The 25341-nt window shown below is 40.8% G+C and overlaps 1 protein-coding gene across 6 annotated transcripts in view; it reads right to left on the bottom strand.

Annotated features, from left to right (window-relative positions):
* The window catches only part of FYB2 (FYN binding protein 2), a 129353-nt gene that overhangs the window by 50738 nt on the left and 53274 nt on the right, over positions 1-25341 (bottom strand). For all 6 annotated transcript variants that reach the window (XR_011565872.1, XM_070786462.1, XM_019957384.2 and 3 more), the window contains 3 exons: positions 24690-24851; positions 22440-22473; positions 4863-4963 (listed from right to left, as the gene is read on the bottom strand). Coding sequence is in view for 5 of the 6 variants with exons in the window: in XM_070786462.1 (XP_070642563.1) it covers positions 4863-4963; positions 22440-22473; positions 24690-24851 (297 nt within the window). In the remaining variant the exon portion in view is untranslated. The remainder of the gene's footprint in view (positions 1-4862; positions 4964-22439; positions 22474-24689; positions 24852-25341) is intronic.

Here is a 25341-nt window from a genome sequence, read left to right as displayed (position 1 = left end):
TTCTTAGAAATGAGAAAATCAAGGCCCAGAGAGAACTTACTTGCTAAGGCTAATAACCAAAGAAAATACATACACAATTAATAATGCATTCATTAACTTGATACTGTTTTTTTTCTTTTTTAATTTAAACAAAGTGGGTGTTCTCAACAGTAAGTGTTGCCATCAAAACTTGCTCCCAAGGTAGGAATATAAAGTACAAATGATCATACCTCAGGGGGTCAGGAAAGGACTAGGAATTATAATAGGAGGATATACCCCAAAGCATCAGAGCCCTCACTTAGCTTCCATGGGGAATTATCTAACTCCTTCCACTGAATAGCTCTGTCCCAGCTGGGAGAAAAATGACAAATGTCAGAAGATGGTCTTCAGCAGCCCTTCACTTGTACTCCAGTATGGGACACTAGTACCACATCATGGTCATGTCTTCTAGACCCTCAGCTCTTTGTCCAGAGTAACTAACCAGGAAACTCCCCGTGTGAGTTTCTAACTCCCTGTGTCACTCTGGAAAAGTCCCTTTCCCATGTTTTACACCAGGAGGTGAGACAATGATTACTAATATTAGAACAATAATAATTTAAAAAAATAGCTGACAGTTTTTTTTTCTTCACGATAATCACTGCTATATCTGATATACTGATGAGGAACAGACACTCAGAAAAGTAAAGTAACTTTCCCAGGGTTGCTCAGTTAGGAAATGGCTTTCAACCTGTCTCCTAGCCATGGAATCATTCATTCATTTAAACACAATATTACAGGAGCATAAATGAAACTTCTCTGGTTGAAGTTATCCCCAGGGGTTTCTAGGACCCCTTTAGGGCAGCCCTTGGCTCTAGGAAGCACAGTCTGAAAGGCACTGTCTAGATGAGCTCTGAGGACAATTCCACAGAGCTTTCAGAAGAGCCTAAATCCTGCTTCCCCATCACCCAGTTGGTATGAAAGGGTGAAGTTTCAGAAAGTCACCTGTGCTGAGCTAGGCACCCTGAGGAGTGATCTTCTGTTTTTCTTGGCACTGTTCAAGAGACAGACTCACCCAAAGGTGATGGCAAAAGCCTTCTCCTCCTTTCCTTTCTTTCCTTCTCCCTCTCTTCTTCCTAGAAGGGCAGTATTTAAAGATTCCTCACCCTTGGTGAGCAGAGGAAGGAAGAAATCCATTCTGAGCTAATTTTTTCTCCAGGTTTATGGATTCTTCTGTTCCCTCCATTCTGCTATTGAGCTTTTTTTTTTCTTTACTGTATTTTTTAGTTCTAAAATTTCCATTTGTGTTTTCTTTACATCTCCCATTTCTCTACAGAGATATCCCCTATTTTTGGATAAGACTTTTTTCTCAATTTGTTTTAATCATATTTATAATTCTCACTGAAGCATGCTTATAATAGCTGCTTTAAAGTCTTTGTCAGACACTTCAGTCATCCCAATGTTGGCATCTGTCAATCATCTCTTTTTGTTTAAGTTGAGACTTGGCTGGCTGTTGGTATGAGTCACTTTCGATTGAACCGTGACCTTTTAGAGTGTTATGTTGTGAGACCCTGGAAACTATTTAAGCCTTCTGTTTCAGCTAGCATGGCAGCAGAAGTACAGAGGACTGCCTCTTTCCTGCCAGGTGGGGGTGGAAGTGTAGGTTCCCCATTTCTTGGTCTTGTTGATATCCAAGTAAGTAAGGGCTCCTCATCACTTCTGAGCAGGAGTGGGTGCTCTGGCCCCCTGCTAAGCTTCTGCTGGTAACACTCTGGCTGGGAGGGGTGGGAGTGCTTGTTATCACTCCCAACATAGCCTCTACTGATATCACAGGGAGAGGGTGCCTTCTTGCTGAGTGTGTGTGAAAGTCTTGACTCTCCACAAGGTCTGCTCTGGTGCTGTCCCAACAGGGAGGGGAAGAGACACCTTGTTATTGCTGGGTGGAGGGCTGGAGTCCGCGTCCCCACGTGGTCTTCACTGACCTTCACTGTAGGTGGAGTTTGTTACCCTGGCAGGGACGAAAGTCCCAGCTCCCTACTTCACCTTCTTGACCGGCAGAAGGGGTGCATCATCACAGCCTGATAAGGGTGGATGTCCAGGCTCCCCACTCAGCATTGGCTGGTGGTGGTAGGGCCAGTTTGTTATTTTCTGTGACATTTAGCTGGGATAAAGTAGTTGTGTCTAGAGGCTTTCTGTTTTTCTAGGCTTCCCTTTTACTGGTCCTTTGGCTACAAAGAGCAGGCTTCTGTTGGAGCTGCTTTGTCTGTACCCTGTGGTGTTTCTGGGTTGCCAGCTTCTTCAGCTCCAAGGCTGGGATATATGAAGCAAGAAGAAAACCCAGGGAACTCACCACTTATCCTTCCTTGGGCCTAGAGGTGCCTAGCTGGTCTACCTTCTTTCTACCTTTTCACAGTGCTCTAGTTTTCTTATGTTTGTATATAAAAATATACAATATACATATATGTATATATTTGTTTTAAATATATAATGTCCAGGGGTTTTAGTTGTACCTAGCAGGAGCACTAGGGAAAAGTATATGTGCTCCATCCTCTCAGAGAAGAGTCACTTGACTTTACATGCATTACCTTCTCAAACACACAGAACAGTTACACAAAGAAGATATTATATCCATTTAGCAGATAAAGAAACTGAGATTTGTACATCTTTCAAACGGTAAGTGTAAAGAGGATGAAGCACACGGGGAAAAGTCAAATGAACATGGACAAGTGGGGGCAAAATAGCCTATTTCCTTCCCTTTTCTTGCCTGTAGGGTAACTATCCCTTGCCTCTTTAGACAGGAGCAGGGAAAGGAGTGTGGGCTAAAACAGCATCCTTTCCATCCCAGACTAGGGTTCTCTGGCTCCCACAGAGAATCTCCTGGCAGGCTTCTCTCCCATCCCCCACAGGACGCCATCCTGGCTGGGGAAGCCCTCGCCATCCGTGCCCTTCTCCCTCTCTCCCCACTTCCATTGTCCTTTGCACCGTGACCTCCCAGCTGCATCAGTGGCTTATTTTCTGAGCCCTTTCTCTTTTCAGTCATAAACACTTACCTCCTCAGCAGCACTGAGGGACACAAAGGATTCCTCAGTGAAAGACTAAGGAGAGGCCTGGGTTAGCGGTTCCTTCATTGGGTACCCCAAATGATATCCCCAACAGACCCACCTTGAACATCTGTGGCCTGGAGAGAACACATGCAGGCCTCTGGTCCAGCTTCCTTCCTTCCAATCCTCAGCTTCACCCTACACACGAAGGACCTTGCCTATGTCACCGTTATCCTCTCCTGCCCCACCACAAACAGATCTCTCTGCAGCTCCATCTATCCTGAGATGGAAGGACCCAGGGAAGAGACCCAAGCAGCATCTTAGAGACCCACCTGCAGGAGGGCATTCTAGGGGTCTCCTGAAGTCCAGAGGGAAGCTGCAGGGGAGCATCCCCTTGGCCCTGTGAGCACTTAGCTTTGTAGGAAAACATGCAGCTGGGATGCAGTCCAAATGGGGCTCACGACCTTTCTATTCAAAGTGCAGTCTGCAGACCAGTGGCATCAGGGCGCCTTTAGAAATGCAGAATCTCTGGCCCAACCCAGAGCAACTGACCCAGAATCTATGTTACAACAAGATGCCCAGAAAATTCATGTGAACATTAGAGTTTAAGAAGCCTTGCTTTTAAGGCAGGGGCCCAGGCACCCCAACTACGAGGCAGTCCTGCCTTCTGGGTTGATGCAGACAGTAGTTCCACTTCTTAAGCTAGTATTTTACAAGCCAGTTTGGAGAATCTAGAGTTTACCCAGTCTAGGAGAAAGTTTTTCCAGTAGTTCTTTGGCCCCTTATTTCCTGAGGGGAGAATGGAAATTTCAATGGGTTCTAACTCTTACCCATGAACTTCCTAAGCACGTGTTCCCAGGCAAATGACTTCCTCTCCCAGAGCCCTGGGCTTCCTGTCTGTACAATAAAGATGTTGAACCAGGGGATCTCTAACTCTCCTTTCAGGGAAGTCAAACACTCTTGAATGAGAAGCAGAGTAAAACTGTGGGGAAAGCATGGATCTTAGAGGCAGTCTGGGCTGTTGCACAGTATAGCCCTTCCACATATTACTTGTGTGACCTTATGCAACTCAGTCTCTCTAATTTTCAGTTTTCTGTCTCTAAAAGTGGGTGAATACAATGGCTATATTAACAGGCATGTGCACAGAGGACCTTTAATAGGACTGTGGCCCACAGCACAGCTCTGTAAATACTAGTGTTTATTCTGGCACTAATATTTATGCCTTTTGTAGAGAACTGGTTGATTCTATTGATACAAGCAGAACAAAGACACAGAAACCTGAGGAAATGCTATGAGTTTCTGATTCTTCACCATCTTGCCTGAGACAGTCTCTTTTTTCATGGAAAGGTCTGAACTTTGTCAGTAATACCAGAGGCAGGAAGACCCAGCTCCGAACCAGTTGTCAAATCCATTTAATGAATCCTCTGCTCCTATTCAGGCTAAACACAGGGACCTCATTCCCCTAGTCTGTTATCTCCCTTTTCCACAGGGAGGTACCAGGGGACTTCAAGACAGACATCAAGAGAAGAGAGATGAAGTTTCCATTGGAGGAGAAGGAAGAAAAATGAATCACCATAACTTGATTTTCTCCCCCATATATCTACAAAAGGCAAAGTATCTAAGCAGACTGGTGAAGGAAAGAAGAAAGTAATGAGAAGGCAGCACTAGGCGCTGGGAGACAGCACTGGTGCAGAGCTGGCTTTATTTATATATTTAAGAGGCTAGAAGAGGGGAAAAAAGAGAAATGTGACAGTAAAGCAGCATGGCTGTTGACTTTTAAACTTAGAGTTAGCTGGGGGAAATACCATTTTGGACATATTTTCATTCCATACAGGATTACAATATTAATTGGCTTAGCACACTTACAATCAGCAGATTTTTTTGCGGTGCACAGGTTAATGGAGTTGCTGGAGTGTCTCAGATAGGAAATGGTTGCCTCATAATTATGTGGTTCTTCAAATTCAGCACTGAGAAGTGTGGAGAAAAAAAGGTTACTTAAAGCAAAATATTTTTAAAACACATTTTCAAACTCTGGGTATTTTTTTCCTCATTAGAAAAGTAACACAAGTAAGTCTGGCCAACGTGGTGACCTATGGCCAATATGGACGGCACACCACCCCCACTTTAAATACAGAAGATTTCTGGATGAAATATAACAATGTAAAAAATTATATCAAGAACCCATCATTTACCTAGAAATCAGTAAGGTAAAAATCCCCAGGTGCCAGACAGAGAGGAAATTCGCAATTAAAGTGTCAGTGAGAATTCAGCCAAGGGACTCCATGGGAAATTGGGATCAAATAAAAAAAAGATCCCAGTGACTGGTGGCTGGGGATTATATTCAGTTCTAAGCCGCAGGCCTCAACTGAATGGGAAGCTGGAATAAGGTCCAGGGTCACAAAACGCCATCCCATCTGTAAAACTAATTGTAATAACCATGCACTCTCCCAAGGAGCAAACAGGAAAGCCTCCTATCTGAGGAGGGCAGTTGTAGCTCCAAGAGTCACCCAGGAGAAGGAAGAAACACTACAGCCCAGCACCAAGGGGACGGGGTTCTAAATGCATACTACCTGTGTGTTCCTGAGACACGAAGCCAACCTGCTGTTAGAAGCGAAATCCCCACCACCACTGGCTCCCCTGTAAAGGAAACCTGAAGTCATGGTTTCCCAAGGGAAGAATTCCCACTCAAAACAGGCTTATAATGGAAAACTGCTAATCACACAAGAAGATGAGCCACTATAGGTAGTCAAAAGATCGAATAAAGAGCCTATTGTTCAGAGTGAAGTAAGACAGAAAGAGAAAAACAAATATCATATATTGACACATATATATGGAAACCAGAAAAATAGTATTGATGAAAATATTTGCAAGGAAGGAATGGAGATGCAGACATAAAGATCAGATTTGTGGACACAGCAGCAGAAGGATACAGTAGAACGGACTGAGAAAGTAGCACTGACATATATACACTACCACGTGTAAAACAGGAAGCTAGTGAGAAAGTGAAAGTGAAAGTCACTCACTCATGCCCGACTCTTTGCAACTCCACGAACTATACAGTCCATGGAATTCTCCAGGCCAGAAGACCAGAGTGGGTGGCTTTTCCCTTCTCCAGGGGGTCTTCCCAACCCAGGGACCAAACCCAGATCCCCCACATTGCAGGCAGATTCTTTACCAGCTGAACCAAAACAGAAGCCCAAGTATACTGGAGTGGGTAGCCTATCCCTTCTCCAGCAGATCTTTTCCGATTAATTGGCCAAATTTCCCTAAAATTTGGCAAATTCCGACCCAGGAATCAAACCAGGGTCTCCTGCATTGCAGGTGGATTCTTTACCAACTGGGCTATCAGAGGCAATAGCTAGTGGAAAGCTGCTATATGATACAGGGAGCCCAGCCAGGCACTCTGTGGTGATGAAGAGGGGTGGAAAGGGAGAAGGGAGGAAAGTTCACAAAGGAGGGGATATATATATAAATAGTTATGGCTGATTCACACTGTTTTACAGCAAGAACCAACACAACACTGTAAAGTAATTACCTTACAATTAAAAAATAAATTAAAAGAAGAATAAAGTAGAATTAAAATACTAAATAATAATTATTGAAGATTGTGAAACAGGGCTATGGGAATTATTCTCAGGTACCATTCAGGAGCAGGATAGATATTTTGATTATCATTAGACTTAGTTAACTGAGGATGTCAAACTTTGTCACCACAAAAATAATAGAAATAGAATATTTAACTTCTTAAGTGGTACAAGTTCAGTTCAGTCACTCAGTCATGTCCGACTCTTTGCAACCTCATGGAATGCAGCATGCCAAGCCTCCCTTTCCATCGCCAACTCCCAGAGTTTACTCAAATTCATATCCACTGAGTCGGTGATACCATCCAACCATCTCATCCTCTGTTGTCCCCTTTTTCTCCTGCCTTTGATCTTTCCCAGCATCAGAGTCTTTTCAAATGAGTCAGCTCTTCACATCAGGTGGCCAAAGTACTGGAGTTTCAGCTTCAACATCAGTCCTTCCAATAAATATTCAGGACTGATTTCCTTTAGGATGGACTGGTTGGATACCCTTGCAGTCTAGAGGACCCTCAAGAGTCTTCTCCAACATCATAGTTCAGAAGCATCAATTTTTCAGTGCTCAGCTTTCTTTATAGTCCAACTCTCACATCCATACATGACTTCTGGAAAAACCATAGCCTTGACTAAACAGACCTTTGTTGGCAAAGTACTATCTCTGCTTTTTAATATGCTGTCTAGGTTGGTCATAACTTTCCTGCCAAAGAGTAAAAGTCTTTTAATTTCACGGCTGCAGTCAACCATCTTCAGTGATTTGGGAGCCCCAAAACAATAAAGTCTGTCACTGTTTCCATTGTTTCCCCATCTATTTGCCATGAAGTGATGGGACTGGATGCCATGATCTTAGTTTTCTGAATGTTGAACTTTAAGCCAACTTGTTCATTCTCCTCTTTCACTTTCATCAAGAGGCTCTTTAGTCCTTCTTCACTCTCTGCCATAAGGGTGGTGTCATCTGCATATCTGAGGTTACTGATATTTCTCCCAGCAATCTTGCTTGTGCTTCATCCAGCCTAGCGTTTCTCATGATGTACTCTGCATATAAGTTAAATAAGCAGGGTGACAATATACGGCCTTGACGTACTCCTTTTCCTATTTGGAACCAGTCTGTTGTTCCATGTCCAGTTCTAACTGTTGCTTCCTGACCTGCATACAGGTTTCTCAAGAGGCAGGTCAGGTGGTCTGGTATTCCCATCTATTGAAGAATTTCCCACAGTTTGCAGTAATCCACATAGTCAAAGGCTTTGACATAGTCAATAAAGCAGAAATGATGTTTTCTTGGAACTCTCTTGCTTTTTTGATGATCCAGTGGATGTTGGCAATTTTATCTGTGGTTCCTCTGCCTTTTCTAAAACCAGCTTGAACATCTGGAAGTTCACGGTTCACGTATTGCTGAAGCCTGGCTTAGAGAATTTTGAGCATTACTTTACTAGTGTGTGAGATGAGTGCAATTGTGCAGTAGTTTGAGCATTCTTTGGCATTGCCTTTCTTTGGGATTGGAATGAAAACTGACCTTTTCCAGTCCTGTGGCCACTGCTGAGTTTTCCAAATGTGCTGGCATATTGAGTGCAGCACTTTCACAGCATCATCTTTTAGGATTTGAAATAGCTCAACTGGAATTCCATCACCTCCACTAGCTTTGTTTGTAGTGATGCTTCCTAAGGCCCACTGGACTTCACATTCCAGGATGTCTGGCTCTAGGTCAGTGATCACACCATTGTGATTATCTGGGTCATGAAGATCTTTTTTGTACAGTTCTTCTGTGTATTCTTGCCATCTCTTCTTAATATCTTCTGCTTCTGTTGGGACCACACCATTTCTGTACTTTATTATGCCCATCTTTGCATGAAATGTTCCCTTGGTATCTCTACTTTTCTTGAAGAGATCTCTAGTCTTTCCCATTCTGTTGTTTTCCTCTATTTCTACGTGGTAGAAGGAAATACTAAATGAGAAAGCTTAAATATTAAGAAGGCAGGAAAGGAAAAATGAACATAAGGCATTTGCATGGTAAGTCTAAAATATAATAGGAAGAAGTCCAGACTGATCAAGAATCACAAAAAATGCACAAAGATTAGTTTACTGTAAGGAAAATGGAGAGTATCTGACTGGATGTTGCAAAAATCTTGCTAATGCTGCTAAAAACTGCCAGATAAACCAAAGCTCCCATATCAATGGAGAAAGTGTGTAAAGCAAACTTTCCAAAAGAAAGCTGAGGTAGGTGTATTAATATCAGACCGCACTTTAGCATGACTGATCAAGACAATGAGGGAAGGCACACGCATGTCCGTACACACACAAATTACAGATACAAAAGGGGACCAAACTAGAGTTTGTTTCAGACTTTCAGAAATCTAAGAAAAATATTAAGATCAGCTCTCTGCCAATAACTTTGAAATTTTAGGGAAATTTGGCAAATTAGTAGGGAAATATAAAATTACCACAGTGACTGAAGAAGAACTAGAAAGACTAGTAGGCTAACAAACCATTAAAGGGCTCGAATCAATAGCACTCACACCCACCTTCACACTCAATGCATCTCTCTCCTTTTCATCTACTATGTTTTATGAGAAAACTTTAGCAAAGTTTCAGAGGACAGAAAAAGAGAAAAACTACTTTACTCATTTTCAGAGGATAGTGTAATTTTGATATGAAAATCACAAAAAGTTCAAACAATGAAATAAAAATAAACCCCAGTTTCATGTAAGAAAATTTAGTCAGTTTTAAACTAAGTACTAAATAAATGAATTAGTATTAAAATCAACTTAAGAATAACTAAAATTTATTCCAAGACTTCAAGGATGGCTCAACATCCGAAAATCTATCACTGCAATGAATCACATTGAAACAATGAGAGAGAAAAACTCGTTTAACTATTTTAATAGATATTAAAAATTTTCCATGTAGATAAACTCTCTCAACTAGGTTAAATGCCAACAAATACCACACTTAATAATGAAGTCTAATAAACTTTAGTTGATATCTAAACTCTATTGGGAATGCCTGAAATAGGAAAAAGTCAAATCCATAGAAAATTGAACAAAAGGATATGACAGACATCACAGAAGAAAAAAAATGATCATTTACAAAAGTAAATTTGAAGTCTTATGGTCAACAAGAAGATCGAGTCAAGACAATGAGAATTTCATTTACAACCATCAGTTTAGCAAGAATCCCCCAACTGGAAAAGCACACCACATTTGGCAAGAACACAAGAAACTCTTTATACTGGTTTGAGAGGACAGCCATTTTGAGAGATAAGTTTTCAATACCTATTATAGTAAAACTGAAGTTTCTTATTTATTATTATTTAGCAATTTCTACTTTAAGTAAATAACCTAGAGAAACTTGCTTATATTCACTTGGAAATACATAAGGATGATCATTGCAATATCATTGGGAAATGTGAAGATAAGAAACAATTTCAATGTCCCTCAGTCAGAAAATACACAAATTATGATACATTCAGAGGTTAAAGCGTCTGCCTGCAGTGCAGGAGACCCAGGTTTGATCCCTGGGTGGGGAAGATACCCTGGAGAAGGAAATGGCAACCCACTCCAGTATTCTTGCCTGGAGAATCCCATGGAGGGAGGAGCCTGGTAGGCTACAGTCCATGGGGTCGCAAAGAGTCGGACACGAGTGATTCACTTTCACATGAAATATATATAGTATGCAATTATAATGAATAAACTAGCTGTACATGCATCAGCATAGATAGAATATGAAAACAGCTTTGAAAAAATTCAAGTTTCAGAAGGATAAACGATGCTGTTCATACAAAAATGTAAAATTCTGTATCTTTAACAGATATCTGAGTTTGTAGCTGAAGAATAAGAAATACAAATGGATACACTCTAATATTCATAGTTGGAGTTGCACTGGAAAGAAAGAAACAAGACTAGGGAGTGAAAGGAAGAAGGTTTCCTACAATTGTATCTACAGCAAAAGGAAAATCACTTCTTTACCCGAACTGTGGATAGGACAGAGACAGACAAATCATCCATAATCCTTCCACCATCACACAAGTGAGCTCTTTTCATTTTGGTATTCTTCCAGATTTCTGCCCTATTTCTATAGTAATAGACAATGGAAAGGCCGGACTTCCTCCTTTGTTTCTCTAATTTTTTTTTTTATATTATAAGCATATTCCACTCGATTCCCTATCTACATTTGACCACTTTGGTTATTTCAGGTTTTTCTTTCATAATCTCTGTAATATGTTAAGATATGTATGAACAGTTCATTTTGCTGAAGAGGAAAAATTATGAACTCTAATGCATCAGTAATTTCTCCCCTCACTATTTTGTTCCCTTCCCCCTGCATAAAATAATCGAGAAAAATGTTCTTAAATTATAGACTATGCCATGCATCTTATGCTCCAGTGACCTAACAATCTCCATGGGTCTATGGTAAATTAACTTTATTAATTAGAAACAATTTGTGGAAATGTTGAAAGAAATGTCTAATCAATTTCTTGGACTACTTTTGTCAGAAATGAATAAATATCTGACTTCAGATAATCAGAAAGAATTTCAACAGAGCATAAAAAAAGTCATCTTTCAGATCAGTTGTCTTTAGAGAGAGGCAGTCCTAGGATTTATGTTAAAAGGGAAAAAAGACACTGTACATGTATTTAAACTTCCCTTTCTGCCATCTGAGAATGTCTTTTATCTTTTTCCTGGTCCATTAAAACAAGATCTGAGATACACCTTGATTTAAAATGACATGGGTCAGTATAATGACCCTAGATTTCTGGGAAGAAATAATTCTACAATTTAAATATATCTATGCTTCAATTTCTTTGTTTCCACATTCATTAAAATATTTGTGTACAGTCTATATCTAGGACTTTAGACGTCATTGGGAGGCAACACAGAATTATTGATAGACTCGGAGCTGGGGGTCAGACAGATTTGAATTTGAATCCTCTCTGTTCCATTTTCTAGTTTTAAAAGTATTGAACAAATACCTTAAATCTTCAGTTTCCTACTCCACAAAACAGTAATAATAAAATCTACTTGAAAGGTATACTATAGATATTGAATGAAATATCTGCCCTCTGAATATAGGCATTCCACCAAAATTGTGCTACAAATTTATTATATTATTAAAATTACAGTATTTTAAAAAAGAAGTGTTGAGGTTTGCATTTTGGAAAGTTCCTTTTGTTACTTGCATATAGCATCAGGTTTTTATCTTTGCCTTTCTTGTAGAAAACCTCTAGTAATTTAAACATTACATAATAAAACATGAATGCTTCTTAATGATACCTTCAACATTATGTTCCTGGAGAAATAAGAACCCTGTAAATGCAGTGGAAATGTTAAAGATGACTTGTAAAAGCAAATCTTTTCTACCTGTATTTGGACCCTTAGAAACCTATCTTCTAAACAGATTTTTGGACTCTCTGGATGAAACACAGACTTGTGACTTCCTCTCATGGTTGTTTCCACTTGCCATGTCCACCCCTGGGCCACCATCCTCCTTTGAAGAAAGTAATTAATCAACCTCTATATCAGACTGTACCTGCTAGAGAAGCAGCTCACATAGCATATTCAAACACCTATTCCCTTCGTCAAACAGTGAAGTTTTCCACGACAGGATCAGCGGCTAATTGTTGAGGGTGCTACATGCTGGACACTGTACCTAGATTCATCCCATCCACCTCTCACTGGTCGTGTGATCTCACTGGTTGGGTCACCAGCAGTTCAATGGTGGAATAACTGAGTTAACATATGGGAAATGCCTGATAGGTACATTTCCATGCTCATCTTCTCCTATGCCACACTGCGTGAGGATGAGTCAAAAAGTTTGGCTGCAAGACAGTTCTGAAAAATCTAAAGAACCTGAATTAAAATAGAAAAGACTGAGACTTACACAACAAAACCAGCATGCCCTACGTTTCATCTGTTTTATTAGGGGTGTGGACCTAAGTTGAAAATCCAACTTATTCCAATTTTTTCGATGGTCCACCAGTTCTAGAAATAGGAAGAAGAGTTGTAGCTTAGCCAGCAGCTGCTCCCTGTGACATTCTACAGGTTCCTGGTGACAAGAAAGGATGAGACCATCTGATCTCTCAATTACCCAATGTCCCAAAGTGGAAAAGTTTCTATCTCCAATAAATACTTCTTGTAAGACTAACCTCCCCATAGGCTTTTACCCTAAGAAATTCCTGAATGAAAGAATTAATTCTTGAATCAAATGACTGGTAATTAGACTACAAACAATGGCATCCATTCTATCTAAACTGGATCTCAAAATGCATTTGTGCGAGGTTTACAAAATTGCATGGAAATTTTTTATTTAAATTTTTCCTCATAAGCTATTCCAACCTCTGTCTTCTAAATATTAGATAATGGTTAAAGATGAAGTAGTTGACCAGAATGGCTATAAGGAGAGACACACTTCTGGAAATAGAGGCTTTTAGGGTGGAATCTCCACACCTCTAGCCAGCTTTACCTGGCTGTGACCCTGCATACACAGTTGGATCCAAGTCTCTTCTTCCTTTAATCCTGTTTCTGATGAGGACGAGATGATTGCCATTATGCTGTGTTTAGCACAGTGCTTGGCACAAAGAGTTCACTACTTCCATTTACAGTAATATTTACTACCATCTCCCCCTCTGCTCACATCAACCACTTGGACTTTAGCTTCTACTGCCTCTACCACCAGTTCTTCCACTTTTACCACTTTTACAGAACACACACACACACCTCTACATATACACACCTCTTTGTACTTGATTTTACTATCATTTTACATATGAGTTTATGTAGCCTCTATATGTTTATGTACATATACATGTATACACATGTGTGTATGCATGCCCAATTCCTACTCCTGCATGTTTCATAACTTCACAGATTCTACTATGACTCTACAGTAGCATCAACAACAATGTCATTCAGCCCTGAACACCAGGTTTTGTTTCTAATTCACGAATGGGTAAGTCAACTCTCTCTACATAAGGGCCACAAAAGTACACTGACTAAAGGGATGGTTAATTTTGTGTGTCAACTTGACTGGTCACAGGGTGTCCTGATAAATATTATTTCTAGAACTGTTTAGAGGGTGTTTCTAGATGAAGTTAGCATTTGAGTCAGTGGGTTCAGTAGAGTAGACTGCCCTCCCTAATACAAGTAGGCATCATGAAATCCATTGAGGGTCTGAACAGAACCAAAGGAGGAAGAAAGAGGAATTCACTCAATTTGTCCTGGCTCATCTGTTGATCTGGGTCATGTCAACTCATCTTCTCCTGCCCTTGGACAGGGATTTATCCCATTGGCTACCCTGTTCTCAGGCTGTTGGACTTGGAATTATACCACCGGCTTTTCTGCTTATAGATGGCAGATTATGAGACTTCGTGGCCTCTATAACTGTGTGAGCCAATTCCTCATACTTAATAAATAATGAAATATTATATATGTAATATATGCAATCTAATATGTAATGCATAAATACATAAAATACATGCCCTACTGGTTCTGTTCCTCTGGAGAACCCTGACTAATACAATGACCAGGTAAATGTTACTAGAGTAATCTCAGTTTCAGGAGTAATATTATTAACTTTGAAACTACTTTGTCAAACCACTGATCTCATTCATAAGGAGGGCATGTCAACAATAATAATAGCTAATAACTTTTATTCCCTTACTTTGTGCTAGGCACTGTTCCAAGTATATTTCTCAATTTATTTGATTCTCAATTGACCCTATGAAGATACTATCACTTTTTCCATATTCAAATGAGAAAACTGAGGCACAATCCAGGTCACAGAGTCATAAGCAGCAGAGCAGAGATTAGAAGCTAGATATTTGAGTGCAGAATCGTGGGTCCCAATCACTCTGTTGTAGAATTTCTCGGAAAAATAGAAGTGCCAGCTGAGGTCAAACAGAGCATGAACAGCTCCCACAGCAATGGAAGTCATTACAGGAGGAGGTCATTGGCACACACCGCAGAGAGGACCCAAGAGGACCAAACAAACTATGAAGCAAAGCCATGATGAGAGGCCATCGTGTGTGATGAAGACGGGGAGGTACAGAAGCTATGAGATTTCTCACTCATTAACTCGCATGGCCTCATTCCCTCAAACTCTATTCACGCTAATGCTATATGCGTTCTCTCCTTGAATCCTCTCAGTAGCACATGTGGAAACTGAGGCTTGGACAGCTTCAGTAACTCACTCAAGACAGCACCACTGTGGGTCAGGAAAACAGGCCTTCTAATTCCTGGTCCATTGCTCTTTTCCTTGGAACTACAGGAACAAGGAAAAATGAGAAATGAAAATGATGAAGCCCAGAGTGATGGTGAAGGTCACGGAGCTTAAAAGTGGGTTTTAGATGATGTTTTTCAAAATTTCGTTAGGCTGATCCAATGGTTTCACAGATCAATTCTTCTATACAGCAGTCATTATATGGGGAACATGTGACAAGGCAGTTACTATATTTCTCTGTGCCTGATATTATCACTTATAAGAATAGTATTACTTAACCTTAATAGTATTACTTAACAGAATCAATGAAATCACTGATGAACTTAGGAATGACTCTTTAAACGCACCCTGACTTCTACTAATGCAACCACTAAGCAATTTTTCTAATAATCTAGTGGCCACTTTCAACGCATGAATAAAAGATGACCCTAAGCCCTCATTTTTATTATTAAGGTCAAGCTTTAAAATACCTGAATTTCAAATTTCAGGGTGTCTGCTTTGAGGTGGGACATCATATCTGAGAGCATTTGTTTTAAGAAGTGAAAGGCAGGGTCATCTGAGCTACTGGCAGGCTTTCCTAGGAAACAGACCTCCTGAAGCCAGGCGCTGCCTGCAGCCCTAGACCTTGTTACAAACAAACCCTGCACTCCAAACACATGACAAATTGCTGCCACTTATCAAGTGTTTACAGCATTGCTGGGCACTTTGTGGAATTACAGATACATATCTTGCTCTTCACAGCGACCCAAAAAAGGGAGGATTTATTGATTTCTCTATTTTCCCATGTGAGGAAATCGGAGGCCCAGAGATATTAAATAACTCTTCTAAGATCACACAGCTAGTGTGGAGCTCAAAATATAAACCTAAGGCTATCTGACCACAAAGTCTATGCTCTTAACTCCTTATAACACATTCCTTCGATCTTCCTATTTTCAAGTATTGCTGTGTTCAATTTAAACAAATCTCAAAATTATGTAGTTGGTAAGAAAAAAGTATTTGATTCTCCCCCTGCTTTCAAATAATTTATAATTTGGACAGGGAGCTGAACTACACCCAAGAATCTAGAAAATAACAAAAACAGACTGTATATAATTGAGTCTCAAGCTAAGAACCATCTAAGTCCATTATATTACTCAGCCAGTACTGGCTGAACTATTATTACCTGCTACACAGACTGCCACTATGCATTCTAATTATGTCGAGCTACTGTGGATCCTCCACACATCAGGGTGTTTCTTGCCCCTGTGCTTTTGCACGTGTGGTTCCTCTGCTTGTAACAACCTTACCTCCAATGTCCTTTCCACAAACTTTCACTTATTCTTTATTTTTTTCAGCTTGGTCATTTTCCTTTATTATGATGACTAACAAGTGAACAGGCCTTTTTTTACATTACTTTTTTTGTTGGAGTAAAGCTGCTTTACAATGTTGTGTTAGTTTCTACTGTACAGCAAAGTGAATCAGCTGTACATATACACGTATCCTCTCTTTTTTGAATTTCTTTCCCATTTAGGTTACCACAGGGTACTCAGTAGAGTTCTCTGTGCTATACAGTAGCTCTTACTTACTCTTTAAGACACTAATTAAGTATCATTTTTCTCTGGTCCTTCAACAGTTTTTATTCTCCACACAGCAGCCAGGACGATCTTTTAAAAAGATAGCTCAGATCTTGTCACAATCTTGCTTATGCTATTTAATTTAAAAACAACAAATGTTAATTCGTGTTGTTAAAAATATTGTTAAATGAATTAACAACAATGTTAATTCATGTTGATGTATGGCAAAAATCATCACAATATCATAAAGTAACTATCTTCTAATTAAACAAAAAGTAACAACAAAACCATCGAATGCCTCACCTGTATGATCTCAGCCCTAGCAACCTCTCCAAACTCCCTATGACCCTCTTTCTCCCTCGTTACACTCTAACCACACTGGTCTCCTCTCTGTTTTACAAGGATGCTACGCACTCTCCTAAATCAAGGACTTTGCAAATGCTGTTCCTGCTTCCTGGAATGTTTCTGTATGGCCAGCTGCCTCTCAACCACTAGGACTCACCTTAGAAGTGTGGCCATGTCAAATTATTTAGCCTGTGACTCAAGTTTTCTCACTTATAAGATCTATAATAGTTGTATCTACTTCTTAAAGATTGTCACAAATGAAATCATTCACATACTTAGAACGGACACTATGTCATCATTGACTGCTATTTCTAATACTGTCATCGTTTCATTGTTGTCATAGTGGCTCCCTAGGCTATCTGCCTATTTCTACCTGCTTCTTCACCATATGTTATTTATACAGCATCCAGATTGATCTTCCCCAAATAAACGTCAGCTCACTACCTGGCTTCCCCATGCATTTAGAGCAAAATCCAAACTCAGCCCATGGCTTCTAAGAATCACCACTGGCACTGCCCTAGCACACTGTGTTTTAGCTCTAGCCCTTGCCTTTTTCGTTCTTGAAACTCACTGAGAGTGGTTCTCCCTTGAGACTGCATCCCGGCTGTCCCTCTCTTGGAACATCTTCTAGACCCTCCATGACGGGGTCCTCGTTATTGAGGTCTCAGCCCAAATGTCACCACTTCAGGAAGGCTTTTCCTGATCGCCCTCTACCTCCTTGGTTTCATTTCCAATCCCATTTTATTATCCTAATATGCTTTAACTTTTTTCTTTATAAAAGTAGACTCATAGATACAGAAAGCAAACTAGTGGTTACCAGTTGTAGGGGGAGGGTCAATATATGGGTGGGGAAAAAGGAGGGATAAACTCTTGGATGTAAGGTAGGTTACAATGATATATTACACAACAGAGGGAATACAGCCAATATTTGTAATAACTGTAAGTGGAGCATAACATTTACCACTGTTCAAGTAAGAACTACAGCCATATCTTATTTGACCACCGTGTCATTTCTCTGTTATCATTATTTTACTTGACTGCCTTAGGAAAGGCATTCACTCCCTGGGATCTGTTCTTCCTAGTCATAACATAGGTCCTAGACGTGATCACATAATCTGCTCAGCCCTGGAAGACACTTATATTCCCCACTCTGTGTGGGGTAGAAATACCAAAAACACAAACACAAAAGTATGTTCCAAAGTACCAGGTTGAAGGAGGCCATCCAGACATTGAAAACAGGTTTATATTATCTTTTAAAGACTATTGTCAAAATGAAAATCAAAATTAAATGTTTGGGAGAGAATATGGTGGACTCCCAAGATCCACCCACAGACCCTCACATGAGAGAAACATTGTACTGTCTGAATCTATTCTCCTGAAATAAAAAGCTTCTCTCTCTGTCAGTGTCTGAATCAGAGATTTCCTGACTCAGGACTCCACTCTGACTCTTAGTGGAAAAAACCCATAGTTATAGCTAATGAATAATATATTAGCCAACAGTCAACTCTGCTAAGTACTGACATAGACCCAGGGCTGATTGCTGCCCTGGGACTAACCTGCTTTGCTCACACACACAAATAGAAGCTGCTTATTCAAATGGCATGCCAACTAGCTTGGTTTGCGTGAAAGAGTGATGACAAAGGATAAACTCCAAAGCGTCATTTCATTAATGTGATATTAATATTCTAGAGAGAAGAAGAGAGAGAGAGGCCAAGGGCTGAAGAAACTAAGACTCATTGATCATCTTCTGTGTACTCCCAAGCTTTATATAATCTATATCATTTAGTCTTTGTGACAATCAATAAAGTAAATATTACTATGTTCACTTTAGAGATGTGCATATCAAAGCTCTGAGCTGTTCAGTGACTTGTATTAGAGGCAGGGTTGAACCCATGCTAATTTGACTCTGGGCCTGTACTGCTCCATTACACAATGCTGCTTATATGTAATACACAGTATAAAGGGGCTTAGAAGTAAAAATGGCTGTTGTAAATGCACTGAGTTCCTAAAAAGAGGATTACAAAATATATCCGCAGAGATACAGCAAAAACATAGACCCCTGTTATGTGAATAATGGTTAAAAACAATAAGAGTTTGAGATTAGGGAAGAATGTAGTCCTTAGATACTTTTTTAAAATATCATGTAAAGAAAAAATAAAGGGACTTCCCTGCTGATTCAGTGGTTAAGAATAACTATAGTTATAGTTATAGCATTTACTTGTTCAAAGTACTTTCTTGGCATTACAAGATAAAATTCAAAACCCTTAGCATGGCACTTAATGTATTTCAGAATTCAATGTCATATCTTACTTTTCCACATCAGCATCCTTCTTCTGTCTGTTTATATCCTCTTCTCTACCACCTTGCTTTCAATCATGTTCTAGCTCTATAGTGAACATCCACTGGTCTGTCCAACCACCCATTCTTCCATCTACCTACTATAAGTCAAGAATGTCATTATTTCTGGGAATAATACTCTACCCTCACCTACCTTAGAAAGTTAAAGTGCTAGCAGCTCAATCGTGTCTGACTTTTTGCCACCCATGGACTATAACCCGCCAGGCTCCTATGTCCATGGAATTCTTCAGGCAAGAACACTGGAGTGGGTGGGTAGCCATTCCCTTTTCCAGGGGATCTTCCTGACCCAGGAGTCGAACCCAGGTCTCCTGCATTGCAGGCAGGTTCTTTACTGCCTGAGCTACAGAGTCTCACAAAAGGGAGCAAATAGGGAAACCTGTGTAATCCTGACCTATCATTACAGGATACATTTCAAGTTCTTTTTACTTCCACGAAGCCACACCTAAGTATTCTGGTCCCTCTTCATCTCTCATCTTTCACTGTCACAGCACTATGGCTCATATCATCACTGAGGTATAGCGAGTCTCATTTTAGATGAGATTAAGTTTTAAAGTCAAAGGAAACTGTTTAAAGTCAAACTGAAACTGTGCTTGTAAATCCCTTAGCAAGAACGTGTCACTCCAGAGACTGACTACAGTTTCCCAATACTTGCCTATCACAGCAAGTTTGCCCCACTGCCCCGCATGTTGAAATGGATGATTAAAATGCCAGAGAAGAAGTCAGCTTAGTTCAGAGCCAAGCTGTGGAGAAAATGCATATCAAGCTGAACACTACTATCACAGTGCACTCATAATCACACTGAGATGCTCACAGTATTCAAGGCAAGAGGGAATCAAGACCAACTTAGAGCACAGCAGAAGTGCATTGTCCCCTCAAACTGTGACACTGGGGCCCACATTCATAGAGTAAATGGTACAGATCATCTCCGAGCTGTCTAATTTTTTCTCTCTTTCACGCAAATGCACATAGAAGGCAGCTGACTTACCCTGTCATCACTGAACTCTTTCAAATAGGTAATTGAACGGGGTTCCCAAAGCACATGAATTTTATCTAGCTCCATGCAGTTTGTTCCTTGTTGAACCAGATCATCTCATCCAATCCTTGGTGTACAGAATCCTCCATTATTTGGTACCTATCTCCCTCTAACAACGCATTCCTTCCCATTTCTTACTATACTTTGTATACTCTCAACTCTCAACAATACTCTAACTCAACTAGTTCAGTTTCCAAAAGAAAACAGGATACTCCACACTTTTTGGTTCTGGTTATGATGTCTTTTCCTGTGTTTTCTGACAGATGTTTATCCTTAATACTTAGTTCACATGTTGCATCTTCCCTGCTAGGTTGATTGAAATAATGCCTCTATTCTTCATCCCTTCCTGGATCCCTGCCCAATGCCATGCAACCTTTCAGTGTTTTACTCTAAGTCAGTATTTGCAAGATTGCCTGGATAGTCTGCAACATATGAGCCAGGCAGTTGAGCCTAGCCCAGATCAACTGAACCCATACTCACTGTGTTTACTATTGTTATATTGTTATTATGGAGTATTATTGTAGTAATAGCAAACTGATATGTTTTCTATAAAAAAAACTTCCCTGACCCTCCCAAGGAAAAGCGATCTCTTCACATTTTTGCAATCTCTGAAACTTGTACCTTTCTCTATTATAAAATGTAAAACATTCTACTATTATAAACATTTAATGAGTGAATAGGTAGTATGATCATTTTTAGGTTTAGTTTTCCTTCTAAGACTGACCTTCTTGAGAACAGGAGCATCTTTGGGAAGGAGTTAAGGTGATACACTCAAAACAGTTTGGGCATATCTATTAGTACAGCCATTATGGAATACGGTATGGTGGTTCCTCAAAAAATTAAAAATTGAAATGCCATATGATCCAGAAGTCCTACTCCTCAGTATATACCCAAACGAAACAAAAACAGGATCTCCAACAGATACCTGCACTCCTATGTAGACTGCAGTATCACTCACAATGGCCAAGATATGGAAACAACCAAAATGTCTATCAACAGAAGAATGGGTACAGAAGATGTGAGAGAGATATATATAATGTACATGTGTATATAGTAGATATATATGTGAGTAAATGTGATAGATAACAAATGTTAAAGATATGTGAATGTAATATATTATAAATGTGATATATGTGTGTGTATATATAAAGATAGATATATATGGAATATTATTCAGCCTTGAAAAAGGCCATCTTGCCATTTGCAACATGGATGAACCTCAAGGACATTATGCTAAATAAGTCAGAGAAAAGACAAATACTATGTGATATCACTTATATGTGGAATCTTAAAAAAATAAAATACCTGAACTTGTAAAAGCAGAAGTAGAATGGTGGTTACCAGAGACTGAGGAGTGGGGAAACTGGAGATGTTAAGAGTACAAACTTGCAACATAAATTCTGGAAACTCAATGCACAATATAGGGATTCTAGTAAAAAAAAAAAATGCTGTATTATAAACTTAAACTTGCTGAGAGACTAGAATTTTAACTGTTTTCAAAAGAAATGATAATTATGTAAGGTGATAAAGGTGTGAGCTAGTGTTAGTTAATGCTACCACAGTAACAATATTGTGAAATATGTATACTGAACCAATATATTGTGCATTTTGAACTTACACAGTTGTACATATCCATTATATCTCAGCTTAAAAAAAATAGTTTAGGAACACGTGGGTTAGAATCATGGCTCTGCAAGTGGCAAATTTTCTGAGCCGAAGTATCTCTAGCTATAAAATGAAAACAGAGCCAGAAACTTTGCAGCCTTCTTGAGAAGAGGACGTGAGAACCTCAGTATAAAGTGGTCAGCTCAACACATGACACATCAGAGGCGCAATACATAGACTGACACTTCCACGGCAAAAGTATTACAATGAGCACACCAGAGCCAGAAAGGCCTTTGTCCCACGCAAAGTGAAGTCGCTCAGTTGTGTCCGATTCTTTGCGACCCCATGGACTGTAGCCTACCAGGCTCCTCCATCCATGGAATTTTCCAGGCAAGAGTACTGGAGTGGGTTGCCATTGCCTTCTCCAGGGGATCTTACTAGCTGCCCACAACACTCTGTTGTCTCTAATCCGATTTATTACTAGGAGGCTGATGTTTCAATTTACTGAGCCCAACTGTACCGTAAATAAAAGGACCCCAGAGACCCATCTTTGCAACTTAACATCAGCACAGTTGTTAAATGCAGTTTATTTAATCTCTCATTTAATCAAAAGTTGCAGTTGGTTGCGGTTTGTTATCTCTTCTTCCCCCAACTCTTCTGAGAAATACAGACACCTGACCTGGGCTTATTGCCTGCTTTAGGGCAGGCTAAGCAGCCTCGTTGATGGGCTGCATTGCTGCACAATTAAGAAATGGGTACTCACCTCACTGGAGGCAGGCTGCCTTCTTTTGCAGCTTCTGCAAGAGCAAGATGCAGGGTGGAAAAAAAAAAAAAAAAGACATGTTAGTGGCAGTCTGTTTAAGTGAACTGTTTGTACAATGACCTGACCCCCTCCCACCACCAGAGAAAATGCAGAGGTGCAGCTCACCCGCCCCACCCCAGCACCCAGGGACTGCCAGGGACTACATGTAGCATTCACACACTTTATGGTGCTTATTTATTACTGCAGTCTCTTTATATTAGACTTTGACTTCCTTGGGCCCTGAAACTCCTATGGGATTTATTTCTTAATTTCTTGTTTCTTTAAAATCTTTTTTAATTAAACTTTCCACTTTGAGATAATTGTAGGTTTACATGCAGTAGTAAGAAATAATACAGAGGGACCCCATATACTCTTCACCCAGTTTCCTCAATGGTATGAGACCTGGGTTGATGTTCTTGTTTTCCCTTTGCCCTGTGGATGTCCACTAGCTCTAACAGCACTTGCTGTAACTAATGTCTTTTTTCTATCACAGAGTCCGGGAAAGAAGAGTGCAGCTGCTCGACGCATGCTTGAAGTAGTGGTAAGAGTGCCTTCCCTGAGCGCTTACTGTTGTGCTGGGCACTGTTCAGTCTTCCCAGGCCTTATCTCATTTCTCCTTACAATCATCCTACGAGAGGAGTGTTACTATCATCCCCATTTTACAGACAGGGACAATGAAGCTCAGTGGGTCCCACGACCAAACCTAAATAGCCAGTGATGAGGGAGCTGGGGTTTAATAAAATTTAATAAAATGGGGAGCCCGTTTTATTCCCCAAAACTTAGTCCTCTGTTCTCTGACAACTTTTTTCTCTTTCAGAGAGATGGTTTGAGGCCTGAATTATTTAATGTTTATAAAAATCAAACTTCACCCTCTTTGATATAGAGATAGCCATATTATCAAAGTACACTTAGAAGAGCTCTATTTCTCGTTACAGAATTTCCTTTTAGGATATGACTTAAGGTGACTTTTAGCAGTGGTTCTCAAAGCATGGCCCCCAGACCAGCAACATCAGTGTCTCCCAGAGAACTTGCTAAAAACGTAAATTCTCAAATGCTCCAAACCCAGACCGGACTTCCCCAATGGCTCAGTGGGTAAAGAAGCCACCTGGAATGCAGGAGACAAAGGAGACGCAGGTTTGATCCCTGGGTCGGGAAGATCCCCCGGAGGAGGAAATGGCAACCCACTCCAGTATTCTTGCCAGAGAAATCCCATGGACAGAGTCTGACAGGCTACAGTCCAAAGAGTTGCCGAGTCGAACATGACTGAGCGACTAAGCACAAATCCAGACCAACTGACTCAGAACTCTGGGTTCGGGCCCAGAAAGCTGTATTTTAACAAGTCCTCCAGTTGATTCTGATGCATGCTGATGTTTGAGAACCACTGAGTTAAAGAAATTTCACCCTGAGGTTGCCCAAAGCAGTCAAATGAGCAACCAGCAAGCTAAGAAGAAATGAATGAAGAATTAGCTCTTTCAGTGTACTGTCCACTGGTGCTCGTGGCCACAGTAAGAAAAACGCTAGCACCACACTACACATCGCCCCAAAGTGTACATTCACCTCGTGTTTCCTTAGAGCAAACGTGAGCGAAGGCGTTGACCGTGTCAGTGGGGTCAGGCTATGGAGGTAGAAGGGGGTGAGAAGGCTCCCTTGCATAGCAGAGGAAAACACATGAGCACGGAAAGAAGGCTGCCAAGCAGGGACGCTGCAGGCTATGGAACGGAGGACAAGTGGGGGCAGGGTGGGGCCCTCCAGTCCATTCCCACAGTGGCCCTGGTGACTCCCATCACCATCCCAGGTCAAGTTCACACTGAGTTTCCTCTCTCCGCTCCCTCCCCCTCTCCTACTCCACTTGGTTGTGTTGACAACACAGGCTTTGTAGGAAAACAAAGACTCCCTGCCTCCCTCTTCAGCTACTTTTCTTTTTCTTCCTCTTGGACAGATTCCCAGTGATCAAACGCAAAGCTCTCAGGGGAAGCAGGCTGGCCCAAAAGCGATAAGGGGCCAATTCTCACAGATTTGTCATTTCACGGGCAAGCTGCCACAGCCTCTATATGAGAATACGCAGTGATGGATGTCCAGCCCCACAGAAAAGCAGTCTGGCACCGTCCCCTGGGAGCTGATGCAGCGGGGGGAGGTGACAGAGAGACAGGGCATGGGAGCCATGACTCCCCTTGGCTGGCTGTGCATGGGCCTGTGTGTGTGTTTCCTTACCTTCCCCATCGGGCTTGGAAAGAGCAGCTGCCTGCCTCTGGAAGGCCTGGAGGGTCACGACTGGGGGCCTTGGCGGCTTTGGGGGAGGAGGACCCAGGGACTCGACGGAAGGCAGTGGCTTGGTATTGGGGAGTTGTGGATGCCTGACATCTGGCTGTTCCTCTGGGCACAAAGAGTCCAAAATATAGGTCATTATTTCCATCTCATGGTTGGCCTCAGTCTCACTCCCGTCCCACCTATTCTCCACCCAGTAGCCAGAGTGTCCTGATCAACATGTGAACCCAATCTGGCCACCATCCCAGCTGCCCAGAGGATGAAGCTCAGTCTCCTCAGCTGCCGTCCACTCACTCCATCCTCTGGTATTAAAACACCACACAGCATCAGTCTACACTTTTTTTTCTTACCACACTTTACCATCCTGCTTCCCCAACCTTCAGTCCCAACATCTTTTGCTCACACGCCTGGCTTCTCAGTTTTTCAGATTTCATAAATATTTTTTGCAGTTTCTTTTTTTTTCTTTTTATTTTTTATTCTATTTTTAATTCACTTTTTTATTTGAAGTATAGTTATTTTACAAAGTTGTGTTTGTACAGCATAGTGAGTCATATGTTTGTGTGTGCGTGTATATGTATATAAAGTTGTGTTCATTTCA

The sequence above is a fragment of the Bos indicus genome, chromosome 3, assembly GCF_029378745.1.
Source record: "Bos indicus isolate NIAB-ARS_2022 breed Sahiwal x Tharparkar chromosome 3, NIAB-ARS_B.indTharparkar_mat_pri_1.0, whole genome shotgun sequence".
Classification (NCBI taxonomy): Eukaryota; Metazoa; Chordata; class Mammalia; order Artiodactyla; family Bovidae; genus Bos; species Bos indicus.
This window is presented reverse-complemented; position numbering and strand designations above follow the sequence as displayed.